The sequence below is a fragment of the Pteronotus mesoamericanus genome, unplaced genomic scaffold (assembly GCF_021234165.1).
Source record: "Pteronotus mesoamericanus isolate MK-2021 breed Mesoamerican mustached bat unplaced genomic scaffold, CSHL_Meso_final contig_164, whole genome shotgun sequence".
Taxonomy (NCBI): Eukaryota; Metazoa; Chordata; class Mammalia; order Chiroptera; family Mormoopidae; genus Pteronotus; species Pteronotus mesoamericanus.
Genome location: NW_026555065.1, coordinates 24,569,373 through 24,590,071, shown reverse-complemented (window position 1 = coordinate 24,590,071; position 20,699 = coordinate 24,569,373). Strand labels below are relative to the sequence as shown.

Genomic DNA, 20,699 nt, shown 5'->3' with positions numbered 1-20,699 from the left:
GATTAATGTCCAAGACAGAAACATTTTAATTAACAGCAAATAACAGATAGTATCTGACAGACCTTGAGGAACTAAGCAGGCAAATTTTCTCCAACTAAATTTACCTCTGGAAAATTTTGACTGTAGCTGTTTTGTTGTTTTGTTTTTTTTTAAACTGGTTTATAGGCTTTGCATCTTTGAAAGCAACAATCCTGGGGTGTTAAAAAGACTAATAACCAAAATGAAATATTCTAAAAATGCCTTGGAAAGTTGAGTGCTTTGAGAATCCTCCTGAGAAAATAGATACACTACCCTTTAAAAACTACCAGCTTCCCCAGAGACCTAAAGCAGTTTTTAAAAAATTCATGCCCATGCTTTTATAGAAAGATAAACATACATCCCAGAACATTCTAAAAAGTGAAATTTGAAAAAAGCAAAAGGAAACTAGAAGCAACATTACATTATAAGGAAAATCCTGAGAACTCAGATTGTGTCAAGAGGGAGGCCAAAATGAATTAACAAGAATTAAAAAGACTACAGAGGACTTTTACTTTCCGCAAACACCACATGAGACAAGAGGAAAGTCTAAGCAAGTTAGTTAATACCGATTCCATGACAGAAGAAAAAAAACCAGAAAACTACTTTGTGTAGAATGAAATTCTAAATTTCTTCTTTGCTTTAGTTTGCAACCAAAAAAGTAACCAAGAACAAGTCTCTTAGGTCAAAAGAATTATGTAAAATAAACATTAGAAAATGCTTATAGCTTTCTAACTTGGGCCCGGCATAATGGCTCCCACAAAGAAGGGTGGCGAGAAGAAGGGCCGTTCTGCCATCAACAAGGTAGTGACCAGAAAGTACACCATCAACATGCACAAGCGCATTCATGAAGTGGGCTTCAAGAAGCGTGTCCCCTGGGCCCTCAAAGAGATCCAGAAATTTGCCATGAAGGAGATGGGAACTCCAGATGTGCACATTGACACCAGGCTCAACAAAGCCATCTGGGCCAAAGGAATAAGGAATGTCCCATACCGTATCCGGGTGCAGTTGTCCAGAAAACGAAATGAAAAAGAAAATTCATCAAACAAATTCTATACGTTGGACACCTACGTATCTCCCACCAGTTTCAAAAATCTACAAACAGTTAATGTGGATGAGAACTAACTGCTGATTGTCAAATAAAATTATAAATCTCCCCAATCTCACTAAAATACAATTAATCTTCCAGATAATTAAAAGTCATGGGAATGACTTTTAGCCTATATCTTTTTTTTTTAAATCCTCACCAAGGATATGTTTATTGATTTGAGAGAGAAAGGGTGAGGGAGAAGGGGGTGGGGAAAGAGAGAAACATCTACCAGTTGCCTCCCACAAGCACCCCAAACAGGGATCAAGCCCACAACCTAGTTTATGTGCCCTGACAAGGGACCAAATCCACAACCTTTTGGGATATGGGAAGACACTCCAACCAACTGAGCCACATGACCAGGGCTAGCTTATCTGTGTCTTTTTATTTAAAGTTGCTTTCTTATACACAAGTTATAGTTGGCTTTTGCTTTTTTAACTGACCTGATTATTTTTGTCTTTTAATTGGTATATTTAGATCATTTACATTTCATGTAATTACTGGTATGGTTGGAGTAAAATCTACCATCTTGTTAGTTGCTTCCTATTTGTCCCATCTGTTCATTGTTCCTTTTTCTTTCTCTTCATGATTTTGGATTATATTTTAGAATTCTGTCCTATCTCCGTTACTGGTTTATACTTTTAAAATTTTTTAGTGGTTTCCCTATGATTACATACATCTTTAATTACTCACAGTCTACGTTCAAATTCTATGATACTACTTCACATGTAGTATAACAATCCTATAACAGTATATTCCTAATTCCTCCTTTCTAACCTTGGCACTTCCATTGTCATACATTTTACTTTTATACAAACTATAAACCAAAACACACTGCTGAAATTTTTATTTTCTGCAATTAACTTTTTTTTAAAAAAGTAACAAAGTAAGGAGGAAAAGTCTTTTATATTTATCTTCATTTTAACCATGTCTGGAGATCTTTATCTCCTTGTATATATCCAAATTTCTGTCTGGTATCATATTCCTTGTACCTAAAGAATTTCTCTAAATATTCCCTGTAGTGTAGGTCTGCTAGTAATTAGTTCTCTTGAAGTTTGTCTGAAAATGTCTCTCCTTTCTTTCATTTTTGAATGACACGTTTGCTGGGTATAATTATTTGAGTGGAGGAGGGCTTTTTTTCCCCAGTACTTGACTCATGTCACTTTATTGTCTCCTGGATTTCATGGTTTCTGGTAATATGTTTGCTATAAATCTTACCTTTGTTCTTCTGCATGTAATGTGTCTTTTTTCTCTACTTTCAAGATTTTCTCTTTGGTTTTTAGCAGTTTGAACATGACGTGTTGAGGAACATGCATGTATGTGTGTGTGTGTGTTTGTGTGTGTGTTACCTGACTAGGGAAGTCCATCTTCCTAGATCTATAGTTTGATGTCTTTTATTAATTTTGGATAATTCTTGACCAATATCTCTTTAAATATTTCTCTACCCCATTCTCTCTCTTTTCTCCTTCTGGGATTCTAAATACATGTAGTATGTGTGGTAGGCAAAATAATGCCCCATCACCAAATATGTCCATATCCTAAAATCTGGAAATTGTGAACGTGTTAGGTTATAAGGCAAAGAGGAATTAAGCCTCCTAGTCAGCTGACTTTAAAATAAGAAGATTATCCTAGACTACCATAGTTTCTTAAAATTCTCTATCTGATCATTTCTATATCTGGGTCATATCTGAGTTGGGATCTTTGATTGCTTTGTCTCTTGACATCAGTTTGTTTTCTATTACATTTTAGTGTGTCTCGTAATTTTAGGTTGAAAGCAAGAAAACATCTTTAGAACAGCAGATACTATTAAATAGTATATACAGGACATTTGGGCAGATATACACACTCAAACACTGATACGCAATTACATAGAAACACTATTTAGGTCAGATTCCAGATCCCAGGCTACAAATCAGCAACTTCATTTAGTAGTACTGCAAGTATTCACAGGACTTCACACAGGCAAGAAACAAGAAAGAATATACTTAATAATTTTTAAAATGGCAGAACAAGAAAAGACGATAAAAGAAAAAAGGATGCCAGGGCACTGAGAAACAAAATTTTTTGTGTAGTGGGCACCTCCTATGACTGTACCATGCCACAGATCTTCAGTTCCTAAACTTGCGTGGTTAGCAAGATCCTCTGGGAGGATTTAAAATATAGACCCCTAGGCCTCAGCCCAATTAAATCAAACCCTGGAGGGCCCGGGAACCTTATTGTTTATGTGCTCAGTAGGAAATTGTGATGTCCAGCCAGTATACACCACCACGGCCACTCACTGTCGGCCTTTTCCATAGTGAGAACCTCAATGTATTCATTTTTTAAAATATAAAAAGAGCCTTCTCAACATTTTTTAAAAGATTTTATTTATTTTTAGAGAGAGAGGAAAGGAGGAAGAAAGAGAGGGAGAGAAACAGATGCAATAGAGAAACATCAATCAGTTGCCCCTCATACACATCCCAGCTGGGGACTGAACCCGAAACAGAGGCATGTGCCCTGACCAGGAATGAAACTGCGGCTTCACTTTGTGGGATGATGCCCAACCAGCTGAGCCACACCAGTCAGGGCCAGCCCTCCCGATACTGAAGACAAAAACACGATAGTCACACTAGCTGTAATCATGGTCTCCACAGAGCAAGCCCCAAGGAAATCCTTTTCTGGTCAAGGAACAGTGTTGAACTGCTGCTCAGCTTCTCAACATGGCCTGCAGACACAAGACCAGCTACAGCTACAGAAATAGCTTTTCCTACCACGGGAGAAACACAAGAAAGGATAACATCCTTTGACCAATTTTTTATTATCAATGCTCATTGACTGATTGCATCTCTCCCAGCTGCTCACTCTCATTGGCTGAACAGAAGGAACAGAAGGATTTTAATTAACTTTAATCCATTTATTTCCATTTTAAAAATAAGCTCATTCATTCAGTTCCCATAAAGTATATCGGGACTATAAATATTCTTTTACCAAAAAAGAGGAAACAACTGAAAAATACGGTTGCATACTGAAAGCTGCACAGAGAAGGTTGAGAAAGCAGGATGGAACAAAAGAGAATGCAACCCAAGAGTCTTGCTCTCCAGGCTACAGTTTTAGTTATTGTGCAATATAGTTTACACCTGAGTAATCAGGACTGCTCTAATTACTTGAACATCTGGAACTTCAGGGCACCATTTTTGTTTCAGATTTGTTTTTTGTGTTTCCCAAGTGAAACACCTGCGGTAACACACAGTTAATTTTTATTATTCAGACAATATAAAAAAGTATAAAGAAGAAAGTAAAAATAACCCACCCAATGATAACCATCTCAACATTTTGAGTATTTACCCTTTCAAACTAAACACACACACACACACACACACACACACACTTACTTCTGTTTATGCCAGTGAGACCAAACTATGCACACTGCTTTTTAACTACATTTGGTTACCATATCAAACATCCTTCTATGACAATAAATAAAAATAGATCTATAAGATCATTTCAACAGCTACAAAAAGCAACAGTGCTTTATGGTTATATCCGAATTGATTTCATCTATTGCATCTGATGAGTTTTTAAAGCTGTTACCAATATATTTCAATTACACAATGTTGATATTAACACCCTTATGTAAATAAATCTTTGGGAACTGAAGCAATTATTTACTGAGGATAAATTCTTAGAAGCAGAATTTCTGGAATGAATATATATATATATACATATACATACATAGATATATATATATATCTTCCTCCACAAAAGGCATATGAGAGATGGTTTCCCCAATGCTTGCTAAAAGTTCTGCAATCTCACTAAAATGTTCGGAATTTTGCATGCTTCCTCAATCCTAAGATTTTATTTTCTATACTTCTAGAAAATCTTTATTCATTGCCTCTTTGAATTTTGTAGTCCTCTTTTCCTCTTTATTCTCTTCTTTTAGAACTCTTATTAGACCTCATTCTATTGGTTATACTGACATCTTTTGACCTCTCATTCACATTTTCCATCAATTTAGCCTCTTCTGCCAACTGGTTGATATTTCTCAGGCCTATCTTCCATTTTATTCTCAATGCATCTGGAAATAATCAAGTCGGACTTTTTTAAGCTTCTTGAACATTAAACTTTTTGAAATTTGTATTTAGTTCTACTTCAAACTGCCCAGTCTTTATTCCTAGTGTCCAGTTATTTTACTATGGCTTCTATTCCTTCTTTACTCTGTAATCATATTTTTAAATGCATATAGTTTCAGATTATTATGTTGTATCTAGTTCTAGAAGTGTTCATTTTGTCATTTGTTGAGTCTGCAGGTTCTTCCATATAGTTTTCCTCAACTGGTTTTTAATGTTCAGTTATGAGCTCATACTTTGTGAGGTTTGTTTTTCTGTGGTAAACTGTATTCCCTGGTCTGGGAAGTGTTCCAAGTACATAGTCAAGTACATATTAACACATTAACACTTTGTTGCACTTTTGTGTGCACATAAAAAACAAAAAGAGTGAAGGACCTTTCTGAGAAAGATTAAGAGTATAAGGAAATCTTTATCCTAGGGAACAGCAGGATATTTTAATGACTAAGAGCACAGAACCTGAAGTCTTACTCTTGATTCAAGTTCCAGCTCTACAACTTACTAGCTACGTGATCACACGTGAATTAACTTCTCTGTGTCTCACTTTCATCACCTGTAAAGTGGCTATGATAACAATGCCTCTGTTATGGGGGCACAGTGAGGATTAAATAAGCCAATACAAGTAATATGTGAACAGTGCTTAGAACAGTATTTTGTATATAACATGTGTTATGTAAATATTATATGTTACTGTTACTATTTGCTATACAAAAATTCCAGAAGTCACCAAGGAAAGGTTTAACAGAGAGAGAGAGGCTGAGCCAAAGGAAAAGAAACCTGGAGTCATGTATACAGAAGGAGAAGATAGCTCACCCCACAGGCTTGGAATCAATCAGAAATGAGTAATGAGGCAGGACTGATTGGCCTTCAAGTTCCAAATGGAACCAGGGGATCAGCCAAGCAAGAATAACCCAGCTTTGCCCCATGGCGGTGTCTTGGGTAGAGCTGCTCTGGGCAGAATCACAGATTGTCTCATGGGGTCAGGATGTGTGCCTGGGACCATGGTAACTGGGTGGCTGTGGCAAACTTGGAGCGCTCGCCTCAGGCCTGTGGGACACGCCACTTGTCCCCCTCCTTCTCCCTGTCAATGTGGATTCAGTGACTTCACGAAAGCCTTGTCTCCCTAGAAGGGAGGTCAGGAACCACTGCAAGATCTGCTCCTTTTCAGCTTCCACTTGAATCACACATGAGGTCTCGGATCAAGAATCTCTCTTCTTGTCCAAATGGGGCCCTGCCTTTAAGAAAACATTCCAAAACACTACAGAAATTTTACAACAGCACACAAACATGCCTCTAACTAGCGTACCAGAGTGAATCAAAAATCAAAAAGGGTCAAGAAAATCAAAACAAGAATCAATGATACAAAAACAACTATCATGTTAATATAAAATATTCAATTCAGGAAAAAGAGAAATCAATAATCTTGACATGGTTCCATTTAGAAAAATGAAAAATCTCAAGCAAAGTAATGATGATTGCCTGATAATACTTTAAATTCAGTTATCTAAACAGCTTGAAACAAGCAAGAGATTACTTATATCATTATAAAAGTCTGAAAAATGTTACCTGACCAACGATATGTTACAAATAATAAAACAATGATTATTGTTATACTTTGTTTTAAAAAACACATTTTCAAAAACATTAATCATTACCCAACCATCTTCCCAACAGGTAGCCACTAAGAACCTTTGTTTATGTAGGTTCACAAGATGAACAATTCAGTTTTAACCAAATAAGGGGAAAAAATTCAATCTTTTCCCACCATTCCTAGAAATCTGAGGGCATTGGTCAATTTATTCAGGCATAATTCAGATGTAGCTCATTATGACACTGATTTTTTAGAAGAGCTGCTTAAAAAAAATTGCCAAAGCACAAAAAAGTGTGAGATTGATTAATTAAATACATTTTAAAGAAGAGTAGAGGTACAAAAATAACTTACTCAGTTTAGCAAAAGTATTCAATAGTTCCCTACTGCCATTAAGAAAAAGGCAATCCAAACTTCTCAACATCAGACAATACCGTTTAAGATACAACCGCTGGCTGCCCCCACACTTAATTCCCAAAGTTTCAGCATCCTGATGGAATGGAATGAACCTCTAAATCTAAGGATCAAATCCATGTTTTCCTCCAAACCCTGAAATCTGCCACCCAAGCAAAATCCTCAAAAAGAACTCCCTTTCTTTAGGGTGAAAGAGAGAGAGCAAGGGAGAGAGAGATGGAAGGACAAGAGCGGAATAAAGAATTCAGTGTAGAGAAGGTAAATGGTGCCTGGAGGGTTCAAAAAAATGTCTCTACTAATTAAGCTCTGTGAACCTGGGAGAAGGGTACACCGACATTAAAGCTGAGTTTCACACTTTAGACTTCCGAAGGAAAGTTTTAGTAGTTCTAAAAAGGTTCTATCCTATTCTGATTTAAAATTTAAAAAAAAAAATCTTTCTTAATGTATGTAGGTAAATTTCCCAACCACCCAGAGAATCGAGCACTAATTACCTAGTAAGTAGAGCTTTTTTTGCACTGGTATCAGAAGCATGACCATCAACAAGAATGTGAGGGTCTGGTGGGGAGCAGGTGGAGAACAAGTTTGTAGCTAGAGAGCTGTGCCTTGTGGTTTTCAATACAATTTGCTCTTCCTCTCAGTCTAAAAATTTGAGCCTCTTCTTCACTAATGAAGTGTCAATTTGCTATAACTCTGTTTAAGCTGGATCGCTATTAGCATAAGAAAATTGTTATTTTGGTTACAATTAATTTGATTCCAGGGGGTTTTATGGAATGATACAGGAGATTCAAATTAAGCAGAATTGAATTAACAGGAAGAGGCTATGTAGTAAGCTTATTAAAATTCATGGTGAATTTTACACAATTACTTTGAATGAAAAGCAGCTTATGAAATATATATCCCCAATCTAACCTCTGATGGTTTCTCCTTAGACTACTTGTTCCCAATGAATAATTTAGGTAAAATATTAACAGGATTCACTTTGGTAATACATAAGAAGATATAAAGACTCCAACAATAGCCTCTTCCAACTGGCTTCTGGAAAGCCAAACAAAAGATTTTAGGTGAGTCCACAACAAATGCATGCATATTTTAGCAACAACGGTATCCCCAAAGGCAAAATGTATAGCACAATCAGGACAAAAAGATCCCGAGTAACCTCAGCCACTGGTGCTCTCTCAAGGAAGTCATAAAGCCCCTGAAAGTAGCTCAGTCCCTCACATCTCTTTATGCACACAGCCAGATGCATAAGTTAAAAGGAAATAAACAAGAGTCTGAAATTGCTGACTCTCCTTTCTTTGACTACTCATTTTTTTTTCTATAAAAACTAGATTTTCATAGCTTCACAAGACACCTTCTCTCTGATCTCTTACATTAAGTCTATTAACCTCCTTGAAAGGTATATTATTCTCTGAAAAGTTACAGTCATCTCACTAAGATGTTCTTCCTATAGTAAATTGCTCGTCTAATCTTTGAAGGCAGAGTCCATATCTTCTGTCCCATTCATATTGCATTTAGCCTAGAGGGATTTTTCTCCCCTAAAATACTATAAATTATGAAGCCTGAAAAGAACCTTATCCAAAAAGTTCTGTTGACTGGCATGAGCACCACAGTTTTATATCTAGGAGTTGCTTCATAAATACCTAAATAAATCAATAAACAAGAGCTTGAAGTTTGGTATGACTTTATAAGATTATCAGAATTGTTTTTTGTGTGTATTCCATTTTGTAGGTACATCTACTGATGGAAACTGCCTTTGATCAACAACTTGAATGTTTACTAACTCCCCACTGCCAACACAGTGTCAGAGCAGCTCAGGAGCGGCGCACTCAGCAATGATCCATCATGTTATACTACAATTAATCTAGTGAATGCACACAGAATACTCATGTACTCGATTATCCTACTCCCTCTGTTCCAGCAACTGTAATTATGCAGTCTGAAAGGGAAAATTATGTTGGAAATATTTCCAAAGAACACAAGGGTAAGATATTTGGAGGTCTAAGAACAGAAAGTGAGCCCAATCCTGCTTTAGTCCAGGGGGACCCAGACCCAGCGTGGCAGACGTGAGGTAGAGGAATAAAATTTTGTAAAGGGGAGTCTCTTGCTCATTATGATCTAACACAATCTGACAATGAAATTAACAGCTGAAAATTCCATTCCTGTTTCTTTAGCTGAGTTTGAACAGAAAGGCAGGAGAAAGAGGAGAGATTGGAGAGTGAGGAGCAAGGAATGGTATCCTAGTTCTTCAAACAGATTTTGGACCACTCTCCCACTACTGAGGAGGTTAAATTTGCTCTATAGTAGACCTCCCATGTTTCCTTCGCCACTTTGTCCCATCTTTGCAAGTAAGAAGGCCAGCAACAGAGGGTGTTTGTAGAGAGGGGAGCTGGGACTAGGAGAGCCAGAGCAGCAGATGGGATAATAGCTGGAGGCAGCCAGATCCAGGACAGGGCCAAAGACAGATGGCCAAGGCAGGGAAAGCTCTGGAAAGAAGTGACAGATCTGAAAGTCACAACAAAGTTGAGAATATAACACAGAGGCATTAAAAAGATGAGTTACTGCACACAGCCCATCAGGGCCAACTGAAAACATAAGAAAATGGAATAAATGCTCAGACAAAATATTGGTTTGGCCAAAAAGTCCATTTAGTTTTTTCCATAGAACACACATTTCTCATTTACACAAATAACTTTATTGATTTGGATATTTTGAGTTTGTCGGCTGTGTCCCCCTGTTGGTTTCTAGTGGGTAGAGGCCAAGGTGCTGCTAAACATCTTCCAATGCATAAGACAGCCCCACAGCAAAGAATTATATGGCCAAAATGTCAATAGTACCAAGAAACTTCACAAACCACTTTTGACACATTCAATCAGTCACAGCACCTTCTCCAAACACTGCACAAATCTTTTTTTGCATTTCAGCTGCATTTTTACCTTTCTTGAAATAACAAAGCGTAATACACTGAAAATGTTGCTTATTTTCTTCTGTCTTCAATATCAAAATGAATATGCAAAAATTCACCAATTTTCATGTCTTTTTTAATGCACAGTGATATGACAGCTGTCACAGTACAATCTAACAAAATTGTTTTGAATGAAGTTAAAGACAACTAAGCACTACTAGAGCCATCGTACAGAAAAAAACAAATGAACTTTCTGGCCAACCCAATACTAGGAGCCAAGAGCTTTGTAGAAAGGAGGGAGTGGGGTAAAGCAAGCAAAATAAGAAGTTGGCACATGGGTAACACAAAGGAGCTTGATTACTGAGACAACCTCAGTCTAGATCCTAAACTTGGAAAATAGTTCCTTGTGAGTGAAGAACTAAACCAACAAGCTGTATTTAAGGGTCTTGCAGGTGTAACATGATTTTGGAAGTACCTATAATGTGGGTGGGTAGAAACAACACTTTCAGAAAGAAAATTCTAACACTTCTCTTTCTCTTTTCCTCTTCTGTCTTCATCAAGTAGAAACAGAGACACAGAGAGAGAGGAAGGCAAATATCAAGGCAAAATAACATGGGAGAGTAATTTCATTTATCTCTCATGCCAAGCCCCATTTTGTTTGTGCATTTCCCAGTGACATTTAAGGAAAGCCAGGCCTTCAGTGCCTACATCTTTATTAGTCACACTGGTGAAAACCACACAAAAGGTTCCTTTTCTTGGTATCATGTTCTCAGATTCCAGGATTTGTGATTATGGTGACTACAATGACACAGGTAAACAGAGACAAATTCTCCTAACATTTTAGTATTTCATGAATAATCAGCTTCCAATTCCTGCACTTCTCCTCTAATATTAGTTGATTTGAGTAACACTGAGTTATTTACCATATAATTTTCCTGCTGGTTCAAAATACAATCAGCATGAAATGTTATTAGCTTGTTTAAAGCAGTGAAAAGATGTGACCTCTTATTTTTCCATTATAAAACAAAAGGCAAGGGGAAGAATGTTCTATCCTGTGAAATATCGATTTTCCACTTTGTGGGTTTGTAAATTACTGGCTTTCACAGTGCAATCAATGTCACTGACTCAATGTGTACGAAATAAATAAGATTAAATACAAAATCTGTTCACTGTTGTTAAGCCCCACTTTCTATTAGTCTTGTCCCTGAGATTATTCTTACGAAGATTTAAGCATCCAAATACCATGGCTAAAGACAGAACATGGCTAATAAATATTATCTAACAAATTTTAATATTACCCCAGATAAAAAATAAAAGTGAGCGTATGACATCTTGTTGGAAACCATCCACCTGGTTTCAGGGACTATAGCCTCGCTGACAGGTAAGAAGGACCCAAGGCTGGAGCTGAGCAAGGAGGTCTTGGGAAACTAGGCCACTGAGGGGACAAAACCTGTCCCCCTGGCAGGGGCGCAGCCCCTGCCTCCCTCACATCACCCTGCTTGGCCCCAGAGGATGGTTGGTTAGTCAATGATGAGTAAGACCCCTCGATGGCAGGGGCAACCTAAGACAGGCACAGGTGCATGGGGGACATCAGGGAAGGACTTGGGGGACACAGAGAAAGGGCAAAAGACCCTCACAGCTTGGCTTTGTCGTGGCCGGAGTCCTCACTCGACCTGAAAGAAGTCTCCTTATCTCTTGGCTGCTCTGCCTGCTGCCTGACCAGGTCAGTGAAACAATATTAAAGGCAGGTACAACCCTAAACTAGGTTGGGTGGTTTCTAGGGACAATTAGGCCTGGAAAAGGGATGCATTAAACCCTATGAAACTTACTTTGCTAAGAATGCCCTCTTGTTAATGAGTACTGATGTTTGGGGTTGAGCACAGAATGTGGTCAGTTTCCTAGGTTTCAGGGCTGAATGGGCACCACCCTGTCTACCAGACCCTGACCTGAGGCAAATCACTGTGTTCCTTCAATCATAGTGTTTTGACATTGATTGATGAATTTTGCATGCATGCTGTATACCCCTGTGCATATTGTTCTCAATAAAAGCCACTTCAAGAGAAGGGCTCAGGGCATTCTCCACTAGGGGGAATCGCCACCCTCTTTTCCTGGCCAACAGAGAAGTGTCTGGAATGACTTATTTTATTTTCCTCCATCTGCAGTGACCTGGGGGGACTCTGCAGGAGACATGGTACCCCCCATCAAGATCTGTCTGGAAAAAATCCAACCATTGTTAATACAACAAGAACAGTTTACGCAACATCAATGTAACCTGGCAGCCAAGGAGAGTGGACTGGCATGCACATGTGTGAACAATGAAGCCTTCACTGTACTAGTCAGTGGGGGTGGTAGACGCCATTGAGCGAACATGTGTACTGTGTGGCAGTCGCATTCAAAATGACTGAGCAAGAAGAGCCAATGAATCTACATCAAATTTTGCATTAAGCTTGAACATTCCTCCATACAAACTATTTGGATGATTCAGAAGGCCGCACCTATGGGCAACTGGTAATTGGCAGCTTCATCATGACAACATACCCACTCACGCATCATGTCTAGTGCAGAGCTTTTTGGTGAAACATCAAATCACCCAGGTGACTCAGCCCCCCTACAGCCCTGATTTGGAACCCTATGTCTTCTGGCTTTTTCCAAAACTAAAATCACATTTGAAAGGCAAGGGATTTCAGACCATCAATGACATTCAGGAAAATACAATGTGGCAGCTGAAGTCACTTGGGAGAACTGTGTGAGTTCCCAAGGTGTCTACTTTGAAGAGGACTGAGGTTCTTGTATCTTGTATCTTCTTCAATAAATGTCTGTTTTCCATAGCATGTGGCTGGATACTTTCTGGAGAGACCTGTATATGCAATGATCAAGGAAACAGTGACATACTGCAACATTTAAAATTTTCTTTTATCTAATAAAATACTCTAAAATTATTTAATAGGAGTAAAATGATAATTTACAATACCAAATAAACTATACACTCACAGCAAGGGAAGGAATTGGAAGACTCTTCTACACTCTCCTTCTTTCCAGATAGTACTATTGTAAATTTTATACAGAGAAAAGAAATTGTTATTGTTAAGGCTTCTGGAAAAAGCAGTATCCTAAGACCCTCCCCCGCAACATTGGGGTAAGTAGCCTCCAAGGCAGAGGGCCAATGATTCCAGCCTCTTGGTATTCACACCCCTGTGTAGACCTCTCCCGTAATGAATATGGCCAACTTTTATAAACAATAGGACATAGAAGAAATGACAGTGAGATTTCCAAGGTTAAGCCATAAAAGGCATTACCACTTCCATCTTAATCTCTTTTGAATCATTTGTTCTGGGAAAAGCTAGCTGATATATTTTAAGGTAAATCAAGGCCAATGGAGAGACTGGAGCAAAGAAGAACTGAGGCCTCCTGCCAACAGTTTAACGTTAGTGAGCCAACTTGAAAGAAGATCCTCTAGACCCACTCAAGCCTTCAGGTGACTGCAGCTCTTACGAATATCCTGACTGCAACTTTGAGAGACCCTGAGCCAGAAATACCCACCTAACCTGCTCCCATATCCCTGATGTACAGAAACTGATATAAGACATGTTTGGTTGCCCTGGTTCATGTGGCTCAGTGGATCGAGTGCCAGCCTGCAAACCACAGGGTCGTGGATTCAATTCCCAGTCAGAGCACAGGCCTGCCTTGTGGGCCAGGCCCCCAGTAGGAGGCATGCGAGAAGCAACCACACATTGATGTTTCTCTCCCTGTCTTTCTCCCTCCTTTCTCTGTCTAAAAAAATAAATAAATAAAATCTTTAAAAAAAAAAAAAAACTTGTTTGGTGTTTTTTGTTGCTATCTGTTCAGGTCTGCCACTTAGGCACATTGCATAGACTAAAATTTACTTGTAAGGGCTGCTGTATTAAATGAGAGAATGTATAAAAAGTGCCAACCACTGCCTCACCCATAGTAAGTGTTAAATAACTGTAATGTTATGCATCATTACATATTTGTTAAATGTCTTTTACTGATCACGCAACCATAATTTAGTGAGACATTTCTATAAGTCACGAAAGGCTTCACAGTACTCTCTGAGCAGCCACAAAACAATGTTTCTTCAGTGTGAGATTTACTTACCCCTTCTTTAAAAAATAAAAAATAAAAATCCTTTAAACTTTTCTCCTGGAAGCAGTTCTATTAACTTCTGAGAGCAAATCTCCTGTTTATTTTTTCTTTGATTTTTCTCTAAAGTATAGTGAACATGAAAACCCAAACAATTGATAGTCATTAAAAAAGGTTTATCAGCTTGACTTCGTTCCATCATCAATAAAATTAATGAAATCAGAAAATGTAGCTGCTAGACTGGCAAATGTGATTTGCCCTCCTTTGCCCTGATAAGGGGCTATTTGAAAAAACATGGAAGCCGGAGTCAAGGCACATCCATCACTAGCCCTGGAGACGAGAGCTGTGGGAGGGCAGTGAGGGCCTGATGATGGCAGCAGCCACGTTCACCTTATGAGGTGACCTTAACCAGACCATTTAAAGGCCGTGGTTTTGCTCCCAGTTGGACATCAGGAACTGCCACGCTTATGTCCATAGTACGCTCTCCTGGTTTTCCTACGACTACTTTGGCCTCTTCTCAGCGTCTTCTGCTCGCTTCTCCTCCTCCATCAGGGCTCAGTCTCAGCCCTTCTCACGCGATCTTCCCCCAGATCTTCCCCCAGCTCCGCCAGACTGTGACAGACTCCTGCCCTTTCCCAAATTTTAGTGTCTCCCATGTTTATTGCATCCCATCACCTCTCATCTGAGCCCAGACCCAGATATCCATATGCCCACCCAATATCTCCACATAGGACTCTCTCAAGTTACCTCAAACTTAACATGACAAAAACTAAACTGTTGACCTTCTTTCCCAAAGCTCCTCCTTCTCCAGCATTCTCTCTCAGAAAATGATCATTTTTTTAAGCAATTAGGAACATCGCTACCTTTCTTGAAAACTGCTGTTGCTTTCCCATTTTTAATTAAGATAAAGCCAAAAGTCCAGACTGCCCCACAACAGATTCTTGTGAGAATTAGAAAAGCTGCTTCTTCACTGCCATCTGTTACTTAGTTTTAATGGATACAAGTCTCTGACTGTGAATGTGAGCAGTGCCCTCTGGAGTAGTGCAGCAGCCCCTAGAGACCTTCTCTTGAATCCTTAAAACTTCAACTCTCTTGCCCTCATGTGACTGTTCCTTCTGCCCTTTAACCCTTCCTCTCCAAGTTTACCCTCATTTTACAGGTCTTCTGTAAAAAGCCTTCCCTGACCCCACCACCTCCAATCCAAAGCAGGCTCTCTCATCCTGCCAGTTACTTCCTGTTTGCAGTACTTACTATAACGGGAATTCGTTAATCATCTGTGCCACTCTCCACTAATTCTTAAGCTTTATGAGTGCAGGGACTTCATCTAATATTTCTACCACTACAGCCCCAATGCCTAGGACAGTACCTGGTAGTCATAAATGCTAAATATATATTTGTTGGCTAAAAATTAAATAAAATAAATGAGCCCTGGCCAGGTGGCTCGGTTGGTTGGAGCACTCTTTCATACACCAAAACTCTGCGGGTTTGATCACATCAGGGCACATGCCTCGGTTGCAGGTTCAAGCCCCACTAGAGGGGCTTATGGGAGGCAACTCATTGATGTTTCTCTCTCACATCGATGTTTTTTTCTCTGTCTCCTTTCCTCTCTCTCTAAAATCAATAAAAACAAATTCTCAGGTGAGGACATAAAAAATAAAAAATAAATGAAAAAAATGAATGAACATAGCAGGAGGATATCCCATGAGTTCTATGTTTACTAGTTACAAGTATATAGGATCCTATTTGGACTCCAAGTTTGAGGGGAACCCAAAAGTAGCATTCTGGCCACACATTACAAATTCTGCATTTCCTTGAAAATAGTTTTTTTCTGAGGGGGGTTTTTTGAACTGACATATATATGTTCATTGTTATAAATTCAAATGGTTCAGAAAACTATGGAAAGAAAGATCACCTGTAATCACACCACCTTAAGATAAACATGATTGAAATTCTGATCACCATCTTTTAATACACCTATTTCTGCATATAAATATAATTTTATGTAAGTGGTATATCATTTGCACATGCTATTCTTGGTGGACACTATCTTCTTAAGTAACTGAAATGAACACACCTTTCTCCATTTTCATTATTTAATCACATGTAAACAAATATACTGTATTTTCTGACATATATGTGGTTTGTTATTCCTTCTTTTGTAAACAAATTTTTATTTTATATCCCTTGCTCCATGATGTGAATACATCAATTTATTCAGTCTTTGTCCTCCAAACAGGCATTTGCTTTTTAATGAGGTTTTGCCATTATAAACAATATTGTGTTACATATTGTTGTACATACATACTTATTTTCTGGTGTTTCTATTTCTGTGATATTGATTTCTCATTTCCATCAGCAACATGTACACAGGCACACCTCATTTTACTGTGTTTCACAGATGTTCTGGCTTGTTTTTTTTAACATATTGAAGGCAAGACCCCTCACAAGCAAAAATATTACAACTTGCTTTATTGCAATACTCGTTTTATTGCAATTCTCTTTATTGCAGTGGTCTGGATCCAAACCCACAATATCTCTGAGGTATGCCTACAGAACCTTTTCCTCCAAAATGCCTGCCTGTAACAGGTGTTATCACTTTTTATTGATTTTTGCCAATCAATATGTGAGAAGTTTATGAAGACCCAGAAGAAGTAGTCTCTGTGCCCAGTGCCTGGTGCTTCATGCAAAAGGTATCATTTGTAGGGCATCATTTTCAGGATGGATTACTGTAGCATTTCTGGAAAGTAATCCAGCTGGTTTGGGGTTGAACGCTGCTCTAGACCACATAAACTCTGTAATTACTTGAGTCACGCAGACCCTCCTATATCAATGCTGTCTTCCAGGTCACATTCACCACCTCTATGGGAAAAAAACATGACCAAGAAAGTATTAACATACACTGCACTGGGTGCCTGCTTAATAGCAGGCTGGACAAGAAGAGTGGCAGAAAAGGGAAAAAGAAGGAAGCCTTATGCCTCAGAGTAAAGCTACAATGCACAACAAAGAAGTCCCCAGGATTCTAATAAAACTCTGGCCTAAGAGACACCCAATCTGAGCAAGCCAGAGTTGGGCAGGAAATGAGGGAATTGAGGGTGCTGACTAGAAGCAGCACTAGAAAAGTCCTATATGTTAATTAATTATTTAAGGAGATCTACATGTTTATTTTATTTCCATTAGAAAAGTATTAGCTATATAAAATTTTGGTCCACTTTCTTCTCCTTTACCTCTGCCATTCAAACTTAACTCTAGTTTTATTCAAGTCAAAGCATAATCATATTATCTGACATGAGAACTAAATATTTCACGTTATTAAGTTAATAAAATTTCATTGAATTAGATGTACCTTTTATTATCTTTCAGGATTAGTAACTCATCTTTCCTACATGATATTTCCCTTTACTTTCTTTTTTTTGTAACTACATAATGCATGCATGTAACTATGCATGTCTCTTTTCTCACATCTAGTAATATGAGTGTGCACAAGTGAAATTTATCACAGCAGTAACTGGATTCATAATCTACTCTTCAATTCATGTTCAATTCCCTTTATCATATGGTATTTTCCATAATGCTTTAGATATTTTAGTCAGTCTTACACTTTCCATCATCAATTGTAAAAGTTAAGATGTTAATTTAAAAACATTATGAAAATTCCAGACTAAATAGCACCAGGCCCACTCAGACTGACGCTGTCCAGAGAGGGCCCTGGAGAGCTACTGCTGCTATCTCAGCACGGCCTCCTTCGGGCAAAGCAGCAACCTGGTAAGCGGCTCTCACAGGGAAACTACCCTTAAAATACTGTTTGTAGGTTTCACTGACAGTCCTCAAGTCATTCATGTCAGCTAGAAAAACGGTTTACCACATTAGTAATGCCATAGTCTGCAGCTTCTAGAATTTCACCCATGTTTTTTAAGAGCTTATTTAGCTTCTTCGTCCACCCCTCCTCCAGCACTAGCTGTCCACTGGTAGGGGCCATGCCTACCAGTCCTGACTGTAGGGACCAATGACCCCTAGGGCTTTTGCAGTGCTAATCACCTTTCTGCTCAAGGGTGATGTGGCTAACTATTCCTTTTCTCTTGAGGCCCCTCTGAACCAAGAATCCTGTACATTATCCATGCTCATGTCTCACGTGGAAAGTCACTTTAGAAAAAGTCGTTCACTATTTAGCAAAGGCCATTGAGAGGGGGTACACCCCTAAGAAATGGCCAAGAGGTTTCCATAGTTGAAGTAAAAAGGACTGAGAGGTGCTTAAAAGCCAGAAAAACCTCAGGAAAGGGGGACCACACAGAAAGATTGACCTAGTTTTAGAAGTGCGTAAGAAAGGCTCGGAAGCTGGGGAGTCCTTACCATTCCACTCCACTGCACTCCACCCCGCCCCACGCCACTCCACACACTCCTCTCTCTAAACCCAAAATGCTAGCCACTGGAAGTCCGCCCCTCCTCCAAGGAGCTCCTGTAGGTCCTGCAGAGTGCACTGCAGAGCAAGGCAGCACGCCCACATGGCGATCGCTGCAGAGCTGGGGTGAAGCCAGAACACCCACAGCATCTAGACACACATATTATCTATTCATTCCTCCTCTCTCCTGTAACCTTTCCAGTAGCATTTACATGAAACTCATCTTTTTGATAGTTTTAAATTCATACAGCGTACATCAGCTTCTATGACTAAAATCCACTGTGTTCACTGAAGCTGCTTCTTCAGCTCTTGCCTAGAGAAAACTGAAGCCACGGAGGCCTGAAAGCAGCTGCAAAGGTGCCATCAGGGTCCGCCTCGAAGAACAAACCCTGGCCGCTGACGGGGGGTGCCCTAACAGAATGGCCTAAGTGCAAATTTAAAAAAGGAGAAAACATTTTCCACTGGTATATGTCAAAAATAAAGTAAAACTTATATAATCTAATATTAGAGGGTATGAAAATATAAACATCTTTATGTGGTTTTGGCAGGCAAGTAAATTGCTGTATCTCTGGAAAGTAACCTGGCAGTATCTATTAAATGTGTGTACCTCTTTTTATGAAACTATCCTACAAATAAAAGAATCAACAGATAAGAAAGACTATGTGTTCATACATGTTTGCTGAAGGATGGCTGACAGTGACCCCCAAACTGAAAACAACCTGAATGTTCGTCATTAGGACAAATTGTGAGGTGTTCCTACAGGAACACAGAGATACATGTGGAAAGGTACATCCCAGGCTGTCAGCATTGCTTACCTCAAGCAGAGTGGGCGCGGGGGATGGTGGAATAAATGTGTGTACCTTAATTTGTTTTTAAACTGAAGAAGTTAAAGGGAAAATAGGTTTGTACCTCTATTGCTAGTCAACCTGGTATGAAAATGACATCTTTAAGGACTAACTTTTCTATTCCCAAAAGTCCATTGTTAAAGACTCCTAAAGTTGTTTTTTGGCTCTTAATGCCTGGGGGTGGAAAAAAGAGATTATGTTTTGATTGCTTCCTAACAGTGACAATGGAAGGAGAGAAACCTCTTAATGAGGACAGGCAGGTGTCTGTGTGGGAAGGGTGGGAAGAAAGGCCTGACTGGCTTGCGTCTTGCTGACACAGCACCTTGTCTGGGCAGGAGAACCTAACAAGAGGAAAAGACCCTGGACAGAGAGGTGCGCCGGACACAGGCACTTCCCACTTTCCCTGAGACGAGTGCTACCTCAGGTGCTGCTCTCAGGTTTCCTTTCTTGTTGGGGTGGGGGCAGGGGCACAATCGGAGCTGGTCCTCTGCCAGCTGGGTGGGCAGCCCACATGGGCCAAGAAGGGGTCACAGACTTCACATCAGCTGAGAGAGAAGCAGTGTTTGATGGTGCTAGAAATGATTTCTTGCAAGTAACTGGGCAAGGAGGACAAGTAATCAGAAAAGTGTGATTTTCCTCTGCTCCAATAAAATGAAAATTCTGCCTCTGTTATAAAGAACCAGGAGAATCAATTAGGAATTGAAGGAGACATTGGCATTTCCACGGGCAAACACACTGCAGCTTCCACTACCATGTGAACCTGAAGGTAGAGGCTCTTCAGCCTGGATAAGCATAAAGCAAAACTGCCTTCCCCAACATCGTATGTGGGTATATGGAGTAACTGGAATGTAAGCAGATACAGTGTGCTAACACTGGATAGGATGCTACTTGCCAGCATTTAGTGAACACTTACTAATTGCCTAAGACTTTATATATATCATGTAGATTTACAAAAACCCCAAGAAATAGACACTAAATAATGCCATTTCACAGATGAGGAAACTGAGGCAGTAAGAGGTTAGTTTATAGAAATAAGAAGTGATGGAACTGAATTCAGCCCCAGGCAGTCAGACTCCAAAGCCTAGGATGTAAACCACTGTATCACACTGCCTCTGCAGGAAGAGACAGCTGACGATGCAGCTCTTGACGCTGAGAACAAGTTCCTAAGATGTGTCACTGGAAACCACTTCGACTACGGTGGGATGGATCTATGAAAAATTGGGCGTGAGTAAGGAAGCTATGAGG

General features: G+C 39.3%; 2 protein-coding genes across 3 annotated transcripts in view; one reads left to right on the top strand and one right to left on the bottom strand.

Moving 5' to 3' along the window:
- GPR176 (G protein-coupled receptor 176) overlaps positions 1–20,699 on the bottom strand; it is a 90,836-nt gene that overhangs the window by 10,225 nt on the left and 59,912 nt on the right. The gene's annotated exons all lie outside the window — the stretch shown is intronic.
- LOC129064072 (60S ribosomal protein L31-like) lies at positions 751–1,140 on the top strand. Its single transcript, XM_054565152.1, has one exon. The coding sequence runs from the start codon at positions 766–768 to the stop codon at positions 1,138–1,140; it is 375 nt and encodes a 124-aa protein (XP_054421127.1). The 5' UTR covers positions 751–765.

Bases quoted from the DNA above. Each gene is read 5' to 3' on its own strand.
- LOC129064072 (XM_054565152.1), top strand. From the start codon at position 766: ATGGCTCCCACAAAGAAGGGTGGCGAGAAGAAGGGCCGTTCTGCCATC.